Raw genomic sequence first — 14,900 nt, 5'->3', positions numbered from 1 at the left:
CAGAAGCGTTACTATTACTGACTTGTACTTGAAAAATGAAATTTCCTTTAAAACTTGAAGTAACACAGTAAAGTTTCTCTTTTTTTCTCTTTCAATGCGTATTTTTGTAATGAAAAAATAGCTAAACTCACATTTTCCATTGTAATATCATTTGAGACATTCATCAGATTCACACTCTTGTCGACAGCTACGATACCAACTATTGAGTCTGGCCGTGTCACAGAGATCCTGAGAGAGACTTTCTCAGATGGTTCAGCATTGGCTTTACTCCAAAATAGCTGTATCTAAGAAAGTGAAAAAACAGTATTGATATAACACACTTTTTTAAAGCATTTCATATGTCTTATCAATAGCAGATCAGTGACAAAATCTAACAAAGAGTCTACACTTGTGTTGGCTCAGGGACATTCCAAAACCATCCACAAGTCTTTTCCAGGGAAAGAATTAAAAACAAACTTCATTTCCACAGTGTCCTCAAGTCATGGAACCTCTCACTGGGGTATATATCAAACTTTTCCTTCACTTCTCTACCCTTCTTCCCTTTCTCCGCCTCCCACCCCACAGCTGCTAGCTGGTACTGAAGAGAAGACAGTGTCTGCCATACCCAGGGAGGGTCAGTATCCATGGGCAAGGACAGGAACGTGCCTGCATGCTAGCCACCTGGACTCAGAAGTGAGCGCCTGCAAGTAAGAGCCCCTGAGGACACACAGAACTGCCTGCGCTGGGCAGGGGTGCCTTTCCCCAGGAGGAGGCCATCAGACCAAACACCAGTCAGGCCCACTGCTCTGTGCCTCGATGGCCGCCTCAACCTGCTGTCGTCAACCCTCAGCAAAGCACAGTCCTACTGGTGCTTCTTAAAGAGCATCAATCCTCTCACCCAGGGCTGGACCTAATGGCTTTGTCAGAAGGCCTCTTCCTCCTAGGAATGTTCATCTTGCCCAGCTCTATTCCAACAATCCCAAGCCCCAATGGCTGTACCACCTGATGAAGATGGCCTTAATGAATCCCTCAGCTTACCTGAATGTTAGACAGGCTTCTACCTGACATTAACTACCTGATTTCCCTTTCCTTAGAAAATCTGCAATTGCAAATGTTTTCTCTGCTCCTTTGAGATGTAAACCTTCTCCCAGCTTCCTGCTAGTTTTACCAGCAGAAAAGTCTTTCTCAAAGATCTGGGAGCCATCCTTTTGAAGTGTCTTCATTCAGTCACTCAGTCGTGTCCAACCCTTTGCAAGCCCATGGACTGCAGCACGCCGGGCTTCCCTGTCCTACACCATCTCCCTGAGTTTACTCAAACTCACGCCCATTGAGTCAGTGATGTCATCCAACCATTTCATCCTCTGTCGTCCACTTCTCCTCCTGCCTTCAATCTTTTCCAGCATCAGGATCTTTTCCAATAAGTTAGCTCTTTACATCAAGTGGCCAACGTACTGGAGCTTCAGCGTCAGCATCAGCCCTTCCAATGAATATTCAGGGTTGATTTCCTTTAGGATTGGCTGGTTTGATCTCCTTGCAGTCCAAGGGACTCTCAAGAGTCTTCTCCAACACCACAGTTCAAAAGCATCAATTCTTTGGTGCTCAGAATTTGTTATGGTCCAACTCTCACATCCATTGAACCATATACCAACCTCCCAGGTGGCTCAGACAGTAAAGAATCCACCTGCAATGCGGGATACCTGGGTTTGATCCCTCGATTGGGAAGATCCCCTAGAGGACATGGAACCCAATCCAGTATTCCTGCCTGGAGAATCCCATGGACAGAGGAGCCTGATGGGCTACAGTCCATGGGGTCGCAAAGAGTCGGACACAACTGAGCAACTAATACTCTCACATCCATACATGACTACTGGGAAAACCATAACTTTGGCTATGTGGACCTTTGTTAGCAAAGAAATGTCTCTGCTTTTTAATATGCTATCTAGGTTTGTCATAGCTTTTCTTCCAATGAACAAGCATCTTTAAATCTCATGGCTGCAGTCACCATCTGCAGTGATTTTGGAGCCGAAGAAAATCAAGTCTGTCACTGCTTCCATTGTCACTTGGTCTATTTGCCATGAAGTGATGGGACTGGTTGCCATGATCTTAGTTTTCTGAATGCTGAGTTTTAAGCCAGCTTTTTCACTTTGAAGTGTTAATCATCAAGAAAGAGCCTTGATTGATCTCCCAGTCTCTGTGAGTGAATAGGAGCCTAACTTATAAACTCACAGATGGCCTGCTCACATTGACCAATCCCTCCCCCAACGTCCTCCAGTACTTTTTCATTAACTCACCCCAGTATTTAAAAACCTTCCTGCCTTCTGTTTCAGTGGAGTTGAGTTCAGTCTCTCTCCCCTACTGCAATAGTCTTAAATAAAATCTTCCTTCCCTGTTTAACTTGCCTGTTTACCAATCTTTTTTTCACATGCCTCTTAAGCCACTGTGTTAGGTTTACTCTTCTCCACTCATATCTTAAATAAGGTGAGAGGGGAACGAATAATATGCAAAACTTGCACTTCTTACCCTTTACTCTGCATCTCAGTGACTCCATAGCTCCAAACTGCACTTCTGTGCTGACAATTTCTGAAACTACATCTCTTGCCTCTCTACATCCCACACATTTATTCCACAGTCATTACTGAACATCCACAAAGATTCATTAATTTTCTTGTGTTTAAACATATTTTATTTCCAAATACATAATTTCTTTTGGAGTAAATGTGGTAAACATTATCATATAAAAATTGAAGAATTATCTTTGCAAACACAACCAAAACTAATTTCTTACAGCTCATACTAAGAAATTTCTTGGAAATATGATATTTATACACACTGTTTCCTCAAAGCCTCTTACACAGCAACATTTTTTAGAACCTGCTCTCACTTTCAGAGTTCTAGAAAAAATATGAATTTCTAACCAATTTGTTTTAATGATACTTTTCTAAAGAAATACTACATTTTGCAGACTTTATGAATATGAAGTTTTCTTTTTAAACATCATTACCTTAAATCTTACCTTATTTTTAAAAATGAGCTGAACAGGAATTTTCAGAACATCATTTATAATTTCCCCATCATCTTCAATATAATACACAATGATACAGGCTTTTGGGGCCCAAGAATTTTCTGGTGTTAAGGAAAAGGTTGTTGAATTTTGCTTGCCTACAGCCACCAACTGTCCCCTGGACACGACCTGAAAATTAGAGTACACGAGTTTCATTTTGTGCTAAAGATAATGAGAATCTCAATATCAGCTATGCTTTCATAATTTTAAGCATACATACAAATTCTCGACTTAAGCCAATGTCAAATCCTTTCTGAATACACACACCCACAGATAAACTTTCCTGTCTAACACAGGGCGTATACACTGGTCATTAGAAAAGGAGAAGATACAGTAACCATCACGGAGGCAACAGCATCTCGACAGACAAGAATCTATTCCCAAGTTTAAGGAACGCAGAGCACCACTGAGAGACGGATTAGCAAAATGACAAGGCTAGGGGAGCAATTTTCTTTTTTTCTTTCTTACGTTTTATAATTTTCTATAATGAACACAGGGCTTCCTGGTGGCTCAGACAGTAAAGAATCTGCCTGCAATGCAGGAGACCCAGGTTCAGTCCCTGAGTGGGGAAGATCCCCTGGAGGAGGGAATGGCTACCCACTCCAGTGTTCTTACCTGGAGAATCCCCTGGACAGAGGAGCCTGGCTGGGGTACAGTCCATGGGGTCACAAAGAGTCAGACATGACTGAGCAACAAACATACACACACACACACACACACACACAATGAACATATGTGGCTTACCTCATAAAAATATAAATTTTAAACATAATGCAAGGTGGTTTCATTATTCATCTTAAGTTGGAAATACAAATATAGGTAAAGAAAGAAAAAAGATAGTTTGATTTCAGTATAAATGGGCAGCTTAAAAAGGAATGTGGCTGATTTATAGCAACATGGATGCACCTAGTATGATAGGTAAGATAAGTCAAAAAGAGAAAGACAAAAAGCGTATGATATCTCTTCTATGTGGAATCCAAAATATGACACAAAGGACTACCCTGGTAGTCCAGAGTTAAGAATCTGCCTTCCAATGCAAGGGATGCAGGTTTGATCCCTGGTCTGGGAAGGTTCCACATGCCAAGGATTAACTAAGCCCGAGCTGCAACTACCGAGCCCAGGCACCCAGAGCTGGTGCTTACAACAAGAGAAGCCACCATAATGAGAAGCCCAAGAACTGCAAGGAACAGCAGCCCCCACTGACTGGAACTACAGAAAGCCCAAGCACAGCAACAATGACCCAGCACAGCCAAAAATAAATACACAATTTTTAGAAAAATTTTAAAAAGAAACAGAAACAGGCTCACAGACATAGAGAACAGTCTTGAGGTTTCCAAGGGGGAGGGAAGGTAGAAGAGGAATGGGTTGGGAGGCTGGGTTGCAAACTACTATATATAAGATGAATAAACAACAAGGACCTACTGTATAGCACAGGGAGCTATAGTCAACATACTATAATTATAATTATAATCCATTATGGAAAAGGAATAAAATGTTAAGTTTTGTAAAGTAAATTTATATGCAACTTAGACATAGAAAATGCTATAAGAATGTATATAAATACTATATCCTGTGCATGTATAATATGTAAAAAATGTTTTTTTTAAGTGTGAGGCTGAATTTTAAAACTCAGTAAGTTCAGTTTAAACATAAGATAGACACTATTTCAGATGATTCTACAATAGATCATAAATTTAGATCATGTAAGAGATTACCAGGGCTTCCCTGGTAGCTCAGTAATAAAGAATCTACCTGCCAATGCAGGAAACACGGGTTCGATCCCTGGTCGGGGAACATTCTGCATCCCGTGGAGCAACTAGGCCTGTGAACCACAACTACTGAGCCTGTGCTCTAGAGTCTGGGAGCCGCAAACTACTGAGCTCAGAAGCTGCAACTACCGAAGTCCGGGCACCCTACAGCCTGTGCTGAGCAACAAGAGAAGCCCCTGCTGTCTGCAACTAGAGAAAAGCCCTCACAGCAACGAAGACCCAGCACAGTCAAAAATTAATTTAAAAATAAAGAAAATTATTTTTTAAAAGAGATTACCATGTAACTTAACTCCTTCAACTGCTTGTTGCCAATAACCACCAACTCAAATGGTGATCCCACCTAGGAAAAAAAATTTAATTAATAAATACATATCAATGTCAAGATGGTTCAATTATATTATCATTAACACATGATTGCAAGCCTTACCTTTATATTTTCATCTTTTGCTTTCAGCTGGATGTAGGTTTTACTAGGAGACTTAAACATACCATGAACTGCCATGTTACTTATACTATCGAGAAAAGAGGCCTATAACAAAAGAAAAGGGAGCCATAAACTTTCATCTTCAGAAGCATCAGGATAAGGAATGTGACCTGGCTGGACAATCAGTGAAAGGCAAATTCACTTTCACTTTTTTTCATACAGCAAACAATATACTCCCCAGACATTGGATCATCATCATTTTATAGCTTATACTGTAAAGAAACTGATGGCTATAAAATGTGTTAGATGGTCTTCTTCATCATCATCTAAGAGGAAAAAACACAGTCCTAACTTATTTCCAAAACAAAGGTGTGTTCTCACACCTTAGAGAGGAGATTTCTCACACTGTGAGAGGAGAGAAGAAAATGGAAAAGGAATCCTTCCTTCTCCCCACAACACAGAGCTCAACTATCAGCAAGAAACAGAATCAGCTCACTCAGTCCACCGCTGGGGAGAGGAAAACTCAGAGGGGCCACACTGTGGCAGGGAGGGAGAGGGATGTAAAAAAAATATTCCCCTTTCATTTTCAGCTCCTGCCAAAATACAATTCCAAATGATTGAAAAGCACCTAGACTGGGAGTTGGGGGTGCTTCTCCATCATGTCTTCCGGTCACTATTTTACTGTGCTCTTCAAAATGAATTTACAAGGAAGCGTTCAGTCTAACTCAGCCACCGCCATTAAATCCCTTTTAATCCCTTCTCCCGCTCTTTTAAATAAAACTATGTGTCCACTTCCTGTGCACGTTAACCTCCCAACCAGCTGAGTGCCCGCCACCAGATTGCAATTTTAATGCTGTTGTTGCAGTAACATATGATGGGAAACATATGGCACCTTCACTTGTAGCTCGCTGGAATCATCCAGGACTGGGAATTCGATCTTGAAGATTCCATTTGCGGGGACAGTGTGGTTTATGATCTGGACAGCCCCTACATCCTGATTTCGAGTGTCCCATCTGCTCCAGTACTCAGTATAGTTTCTCTGAGTCACCATTAAGACTACATTATTTCTTCTTTCTTCAGGAGTCAGCTGATGACCATCAGAACGGGTTACCTTCACCTAATTGTCAAAAGAAAACACTGTGAAATCAGGTAAACAACAGAAGCAAAGGATTTAAGTTTAATCGAATCCAGTTTCCGTCTGTGCTGTTCCCATGAACCTGAACTCTCAAAGGTCATCAGCAGTCCCCTAACATCCAGGTTCAGAGGTCTCTCCAGGCAGCTTCCACTCTACTTTTTTTGCCTTCCACAGCTCCACAACAACCTCCTTCACTCCACACCTCTATTTCTACATCGTATCAGTGTCCGTTTTGGTTCCCCTTCCCTCTCTCGAATTGTGGGAATTTGTCAAAGCCTCATTATCATTTACCCTCAAAGGTCTCAGCACTCCTGCTGCCATCCTGACCTAGCTCTGGAACTCACACTCCCTACCTCCAAGCCCTCAAGGAAATTTCTACCTGTACATCCCCATTGTCTCAAATTTAACACATCTAAAACTGGGAAACCATCTTGCCTTTCCCTCTTGTTCTAATATCACAGTTCTACCATACTTAACATCTGTGCATTGCCCATCCCTCTCCCCACCTTCCCAATCTGATGCCTACCAAGTCCTAAACGTCTTTTACAAGCTCTCCAGCCACATCCACCACTGCGGGACTCCTCATGGCTTCATGCCAGGGCTACCGCCCTCCTCCCACACACAGACCCCACCAGTCACCCTGGAACCCAGCTTTTGCCACATCCCTCCCATGTTCATGAGGCTCCAAGCTCTTCACTGTGTAGAGCACGTGGGACACGGAGGGACCCTCTGCGATCCCCGCGGAACACATGGGACACGGAGGACCCTCTGCAATCCCCGCGAAGCACGTGGGACACGGAGGACCCTCTGCGATCCCCGGGGAGCATGTGGGACACGGAGGACCCTCTGCGATCCCCGCGGAGCACGTGGGACACGGAGGACCCTCTGCGATCCCCGCGGAGCACGTGGGACACGGAGGACCCTCTGCGATCCCCGCGGAGCACGTGGGACACGGAGGACCCTCTGCGATCCCCGCGGAGCACGTGGGACACGGAGGACCCTCTGCGATCCCCGTGGAGCACGTGGGACACGGAGGACCCTCTGCGATCTCCGCGGAACACGTGGGACACGGAGGACCCTCTGCGATCCCCGCGGAGCACGTGGGACACGGAGGACCCTCTGCGATCCCCGCGGAGCACGTGGGACACGGAGGACCCTCTGCGATCCCCGCGGAGCACGTGGGACACGGAGGACCCTCTGCGATCCCCGCGGAGCACGTGGGACACGGAGGACCCTCTGCGATCCCTTAGAGCACGTGGGACATGGAGGACCCTCTGCAATCCCCAAGCTTCACCTCTTGTTTCCTCTCTGATCGCTCCCAGACATGAGCTCTCTGCAGCCCCCGCAGGGTCCAGTCACTGACACCTGATTGCACCCTGACTTGCCACCCAAAACTCTTGCTTTGCATCTCAGCTCATCTTGTTGCCTGCTCTCAACCGACACACTCAAACACTGAAAATGCTGCTGATCTTGCAACCAAGAACCTAAATCTTCCCCTTCCAACGACCCCCCACCCCATCCCCCAGCCAGCTCTTCTTCCCTGAACTCTCTTTGTCCCTCTAATCATTTGGATGTTACCATGTGCAGATTCCTGGGTGACAGTTTCTGCAGATTTCTTTATAACTATCCTTTCAAACTGTCTGAATTATAAGATTGTTAAAATTAGGAGCTAAAACTTTTTTTTCTCACTAGATTACCAGTTTATTGTAAAAGGATACTGAACAAAATGAAAAGGATCAGTGTTCAGGCCAAGGAACCAGGAAAGGACCCTCTCTGAGCACAGTCTTTCCCCCAAATCTCCAGTCACCAACCTGGAAACTCTAAAACTTGTCTTGATCTGCTCAGCAAGAACTGACTCTTTTCTCTTTACACCAGGGGCTAGCAAAGTATGGCAGGCAGGAAGACCAAATCCAGTCTCTCTGACATAAGGTTTTACTGGAACACGGCCCCCTCCCTTGGTTACCAAGTGGCTCCAGCTGCTTTCATGTTACAATGTCAGAGCCGCACAGCTGGGACTGACCACGTGCCCCGCAAAGCTAAAAATATTTACTATCTCCCCTTTGCAGAAAAAGTTTGCCAGTTTTAAATCCCTACAGAAATGTGTTCATGACACATTTATCCTGCCTTGAATTACAGCCATGTGTGTATTCTCTTGTCACCATCACAAATACTGTGAATCCAGGACTGGGGCTGGGGTCTTCCTAGGTCAGTAAGCCCCACCCGGCAGCATGCCTTGCAGACTGTCAAAATTCACTTGGCCAATAAATGTTAACGCAATATTCTCTCAAAAAAGTGAGACTGAATTGATAATTTTTTAACTTTTGAGGGCAGCCTGCAGCACGGGGAAACTTAATTCCCCAGTTAGGGATTGAACCCACGCCCCCTACATTGGAAGGCAGAGTTTTAACCACTGGACTACTGGAGAAGTCCCAGACTAGATGATCATCTTCAATGCTACATCTTTGCTAGAACTAAAATTAGTCATAAAAATCAACTTGAAATTTGAAACTTTGAAATTGAAATTTTTTTACTAGCATCTAAACCCTTCCATTAATTTCTAAATATCTAACATATATTACTTATTAAAATACTTGGAATAAAATATATTTTGGAAACTACTTTTTAAAAGTAAATTAGATAGAGGTCATTTGGAAACAATGCTGTGTGCCTCATATATCTAAAGGGGAAAAGTAACTTATCTACTTTGGGCTTAAATTTTTTTGAAAACCACTAAAAGTACTCTCTCCCATCCTGTTTCACTAAACTGAACTTACTGCTTTAGACCATTATTAAACATGCCAACTTACAGTGGCTGTGAAGTTGAGAGATGGCTTCAAGACAGTAGCATAGTCAAAAAATTCAATGATGTAATCATGCTGCTTGAAAAATACATTGGAGCTTGCATTTCTTGAGATACCTGTTTTGGAAATTGCACCCTTTAGACAGTAAAAGTAATATATAACCACCAGCTTCGATCCACCACATCTCTCCATCTGAGCTACTTCCCAAAGGGTTAGGATATCAGAGCACAGAAGCCTCTTTGGCTTGGCCACAAAAAGGAACATCAGTTCCATAATGTCCTTCGTGGATCCCTTCTGAGCACCAGTAGAGCCCCCCATCAATGACATGTGCACCCAAGGTCACTGACAGAATAGTCTTTTTGTACTTCTGGGGATTGATGAAAGCCATTAAAATAGCAACAGAAAGATCCAAGTAATTAACCTTTATTTTATTATTAAAAGAGAACACGGTCTAGGAGGAGGTGAGATTTCAGAGGACATTATTTAAAAAAAATAAAAGGAGAATGGTTAGTCAGCTGAAAAGGTAGCCCTTCCATGTAGTTTTCAGGTTGGAAAAAACGGTAGAGATGGAAAAAATTATGAATACCTATCACAGGTGGTTGAAGCACAGTTGTTCAAAGAAAATAAGTTTCCCCTTCATTATGAAAACATTCTGCAAGTTAAGACTAATATTCATGACAATTTCAGCATTAAATAGCATCCTTAGGCAACAGTGCCCTCAAATGAACATGCTAATTATATAAGAAATGATAGAGCAGCACATCATACAGAGCTTCGCCTGTGTTTCAAAGTCTACAAACCTGTAAGTGATTCTGTCACTGTGGCTAAGATTTCTACTGGCCCAGGAGAAGACAGGTACATGTGTTCAGAAGGTCCATCCGAAAACTCCATTACCTTTTTCATCTCTTCATCATTAAAAGAGAAGTTTGCAGATCCATTTATCTGTTTTGTTAAAAAATTTTCAATTTCATTCTTCACTTTAGCACTTCAAATTTTAGAAATAAAATTCAAACTAAGTCACAACAATACAAAGGTTCTATTTCCACTTTAATTACTTTAATAAACAGGCAAATTCTCATTTGTCCAATGATAGAAAGCTCTTGATTTTCTCATGCTCAACTCTTTGTTAATTCGGTATAAAATCTTATTTCTGGGGAATGTACACATAGTTTTTCCCCATTACAGGTTAAAAGAGATCTGCAAAAGTTACCTTCAATGTTTTTGTAATATTTTTCTTCACACCCCAGAAGGATAAAGGTAAAAATGTAAGTGTTAGGTCTCCTTTCACAGGCTTCCCATATGTATACCTGAAAAATAATAAACAGGACCTAAGTTAAAAGAATTATATTAAAAACATGCTCTTACTACAACTTTTTAAAACTAAAACATAGGAAAGTGCTTAATAAATGGTGATCCTTCTCCAAAGTGGGAAGATTTTTTACTACAATGCCTCAAAACAGTTCACAACACACACACTTTACCCAGCCTCCTGGAGAAAATCTGATCCTAACTGGAAGTGACAGTTTCCCGTTGAAAGATTTCTTAAAAGATTATGAAAATCTTTTATTCTTAGAAGTCTGGGCTGGCCCATTAACTGCATGCCCAGGAGACTTTGTAACTTTTGAACATTTTAAAATGTTTTTCCTGCATGTTTCAATATTAACCATCAGGGTTTATTAGACCAACACACCAGGGCACCAAATGTGCTCATAGCTATTGAAAATTCACTTTGTGAAAGAAAATTTAAAATAAGGGCAAATTATCCATATAACCAAAATTATCTTCTTGAGTCAAGAAGATATCACTCTTGCTGATTTGCATTCTACTTTTTAACTGTATCGCCTCTCACGAAGGGAAAGTCTCTTTGTGTAAAGGACAGGCAGTCTTTGGTAAATCATTTTACTGTCAGAAAGCCTTCTGTAAATCCGTTTCCTGGGTTCCTTCCATCTCTATTACGAAATGCTCAGCCAAACATGAAAGCTAATTTTATTCTGCACTCTAAAAATATGACTGTTAACTCCTGCTTCCTGAATCTCTCATCTGGATCACAGAACACATCCCCTTGTCTGGATCAATTCAACTCAAAAACTGATAATAAAATATAGCATATTCCAAAATTTAAAAAAATAAAACAGTCCATCTTCAAATGTACCACCCTTCCAAACAAAAACAATAAAGTTAGTGGAAACCCCCAGATAGCAATATCAGCATCAAATTCATACATTCAAAAGAGTTCTCAAAACCTCACTCTGCTTGTATCTTGTTAAAAATTAAATAAATGCATATCTAGAACACCAGAACATCATTATTTTAAAAGTTATACCACATGATAGTACATGGAGCTGAGAATTCATACATTATTTAAAGTATTGTCAGACACAAATATTTTTAATTTTGATTTAAATGTGACATGGATTTAGTTTTCCAAGTCCCAAGTTGATTTATTTATGATAATCATGAAACAAGGATACTGACATTATTGTGCTCAACAGAATCTAGATGCTTTGGGGAATAAACTAATCATTCAGAAAGTAACAGTTTAACTTTTAAAAAGTAAGTCAAAGATATTCTATGATATCATTAACAAAACAAGGATTTTTTTTTTGTTTTTTCAGGAAACAACCATAGCACAATAGGTTTACAAAATAATACCTAAAACAAGTGAACCTATCATTATAATTCATATATTTCTCCCCACCATTTTTTTCATGTCATTTCCAGGATACAAATGTCTCAACTCATCAAATAATAACTACATTTTAATAAGCCTTAGATTATAAAAACAATACTTTTGAAGTTCTACTGTCCACAAACGTTATGGAAGTAACTAGATGTATGCCATGTTATTTTCTTTACAATCCTCTTAAACCTAGTATGATGAGAAGAAAGAATCTATTATTTATTTTAATGAGGTGGGAATAGTGAGCAGATGTTCACATCAAAGCTAATAAGCATATGCAGGTTTTTATTCATGTCAGCTAAAAATTTTTAAACTAAAAGAGAGTGTTAACCTTCTGCTCCAGGAAATTTCCAGTAACCCTCTGCACATCAACTATACTTTGATGGGATTGATGGCCACAAGCAAAAGTAACCAAAATTGTTATCATCCACTCATAGAGATGACTATAAGAGCTAATCATTTCTATAACTTAACAACTCTCCAAGTGGTAAGACAACAGAACTCATCTTTCAAAGTACAGACAAGAGACCACTGGATTTCAAGTCCTTCTCTTTACTCCCTAATTTGGTGACAAAACCAAAACTAGTGCCCATACACCTTAATTTAGTTCACTCAAAATAAGAGGCTTTTGACTAGGTATAGAGGCCTCTGCTGTGCTACACACAGCTTGAAACTGAAATCTTAGGAGTCACATTGTTTTATCTATTTATTCCTTCAATGGGCATTTATTAGAAGCCCACTCCATGACTGGCACTGTGCAGTGGTAACCACGACACAGACCCACCCTCAAAGAGATGATTGAGCCACGTGGTCTAAGGACAGAAGCTTGGGGGCAAGAAGCCACACACTGAAATTACCTATGTAAAGGCGTCTTGGGCAGAAAAAGCATTGTGCATTCTTGGACGCACAGGTAAAATCTGGGAAGAGACTTTGGGAGGGGAGATGAGGGGCTGGGCAAGGTGTTTCAAAAGACTTGAAACTAGAAAAGAACTTGGTAAGAAACACTAAAAATTCTGAACTTCACCCTCAAGGCAAAACTTTCATGTAAAAGGGCAACAGAATTAGCTTTGTTTTTTCAGTCAAAAAAGAACGCAGAAGTGGTAGGGATTTGGGGGAGAAGAGGAGGAGGAGAAAGACAGAAGGAAAAGAAGAGGAAACAACAAGAAGTCTGGATGCGAAGTACAGAAAAGACTAAATGTTGCCAAAATGGAGGCAGGAAACACTTTTAAGAAACTACAACAGTAGCTGAAGAAAGAAAGAGACATTGGCCTGAGTGAAGGAAGTGCCAGTGGAGAAAAGGGGGTGGATTATTTGAGAGATATAAAGGAGAGAGCGAGCTTCCCTTGTGGCTCAGCTGGTAAAGAATCTGCCTGCAACGCAGGAGACCTGGGCTCAATCCCTGGGTTGGGAAGATCCCCTGGAGAAGGGAAAGGCTACCCACTCCAGTGTTCTGGCCTGGAGAATTCCATGAAGTATAGTATAGTGCATGTATAGTGCATGGGGTCGCAAACAGTCAGACACGACTGAGCGACTTTCACAAGAAGACAGAACCAGCAGCCCTGGATGCTGACTGGCTGTGAACCGAGGGAGTCGGAAGACTACAGCTGACCCGGGCAGCTAGACAGAGGGAGGTGCAGTCCACCAGGAGAAGGGTGCAGAGAACCAGGGCTGGGGAAGACAGCCTGCTTCATGTATCTGTGGGACATCCAGTGGGCGATGTCCAGTGAGCAGCGAGACATAAAGATCTGACTGTCAAGCCAGAAATGAAGGCTGGAGATACGGATTTTGTTATTGTTGTTGTTGTTTAGTCACTAAGTCATGCTGGACTCTTTGGGATCCCATGGACTGGAGCGTGCCAGGCTCTCCTGTCCATGGGATTTCCCAGGCAAGAATACTGGCGTGAGCTGCCATTTCCTTCTCCAGGGGACCTTCCCAACTCAGGTATCAAACCTGCGTCTCCTGCATTAGCAGGCATATTCTTTACCACTGAGCTACCGGGGAAGCCCGGTAGGTATTCAGGTTTCATCAAATTATCAACAGGAGCAGAAGCTCTGACCATGGAGAAGAAAACTCTGAGTAAATGCATAAAAATAGAAGAGAGAGCCAAAGATGGAGCTCTAAGGAATAAGAAGGTTTTCAACATGGACATTGTCTGCAAAGAGCCTCAAAGGAGTAACCAAAGCAAAAGGAGAAAAGTCAGAAGGAAAATGAGAGGACAGCAATGATCAGTGCTGCAAGGCGGGCAAAAATTTGTAACAGCCTAAGAAAGCAGCCACAAGGTGAGGCAAGAAGGAGGCTTTGTGCCGTAGTGAAAACAGTTTTGATCCACGGTGAAGGAGAAAAGCAGGATGCAGGGGGCTGAAGAACAAACAGGATGTGAAGAAGCAGAAACAGGCAGCTGGAACTCTACAAAGAGGTGAGAGATGGGGCAGCAGCTAGAAGGAGGCAGGATAATCAGAGAGGGTTTGCTTCCTTCAATGACAGACGTGTTTAAACACAGAGTGAAGATGCCAGCAAACAGCAGAAGGTTAAAGACACCAAATGGAAGAATTCAGACACAAGTAAGAAGCGAAGTGGGCCAGGATTCTCCCGACAGGAGACCCAGTCCGAGGCAAACTGGAAGGATGAGCCTGAAGGAAGGAGAGATGGGTTCTCAATAGACATAGGATGATGGCAACTTTACCGTCATCACCTCCATCTCCTCCAGGACAGTATTTATAGATCAGGTCTATGTCAATTTTTAGAGACTGGTAAAAGACCTTGCTAGTCAAAAGATTTCCTACTCTGTTGCAAAGTTGCAAATTACATACACAATCTTGAGTAAAAGCAGACCCTCCTGAAACACACTGGTAGACTGAGAACTCATGAACGCTGGGGTGGAGAAGGACCGTTTATCCACAGACCTCAAGCAAAGGGCCTCCTCAGCCATCTCGGAGCCACCCATTTGAATTCACACATAAGATCTGAGCTGCCCTGGGGCAGACCACCTTCCTCGGCCCCCACTGTGGACACCCCCAGGCAACTGAAGCCTGAAAGAAGGAGGGGTAATAG

At 42.1% G+C, this 14,900-nt stretch overlaps 1 protein-coding gene across 2 annotated transcripts in view; it reads right to left on the bottom strand.

The window, feature by feature from the left end:
• CD109 (CD109 molecule) overlaps positions 1 to 14,900 on the bottom strand; it is a 143,904-nt gene that overhangs the window by 62,638 nt on the left and 66,366 nt on the right. For both annotated transcript variants that reach the window (XM_061131907.1, XM_061131908.1), the window contains exons 8-15: positions 10,380 to 10,476; positions 9,970 to 10,111; positions 9,176 to 9,285; positions 6,126 to 6,350; positions 5,237 to 5,338; positions 5,087 to 5,149; positions 2,993 to 3,169; positions 132 to 284 (exon numbers count right to left, since the gene is read on the bottom strand). In XM_061131907.1, coding sequence (XP_060987890.1) covers positions 132 to 284; positions 2,993 to 3,169; positions 5,087 to 5,149; positions 5,237 to 5,338; positions 6,126 to 6,350; positions 9,176 to 9,285; positions 9,970 to 10,111; positions 10,380 to 10,476 — 1,069 coding nt within the window. The remainder of the gene's footprint in view (positions 1 to 131; positions 285 to 2,992; positions 3,170 to 5,086; positions 5,150 to 5,236; positions 5,339 to 6,125; positions 6,351 to 9,175; positions 9,286 to 9,969; positions 10,112 to 10,379; positions 10,477 to 14,900) is intronic.

This window comes from Dama dama, chromosome 28 (genome assembly GCF_033118175.1).
Source record: "Dama dama isolate Ldn47 chromosome 28, ASM3311817v1, whole genome shotgun sequence".
Taxonomy (NCBI): domain Eukaryota; kingdom Metazoa; phylum Chordata; class Mammalia; order Artiodactyla; family Cervidae; genus Dama; species Dama dama.
The sequence above is the reverse complement of the archived record's forward strand: the minus strand, read 5'-3'. Positions and strand labels throughout refer to the sequence as shown.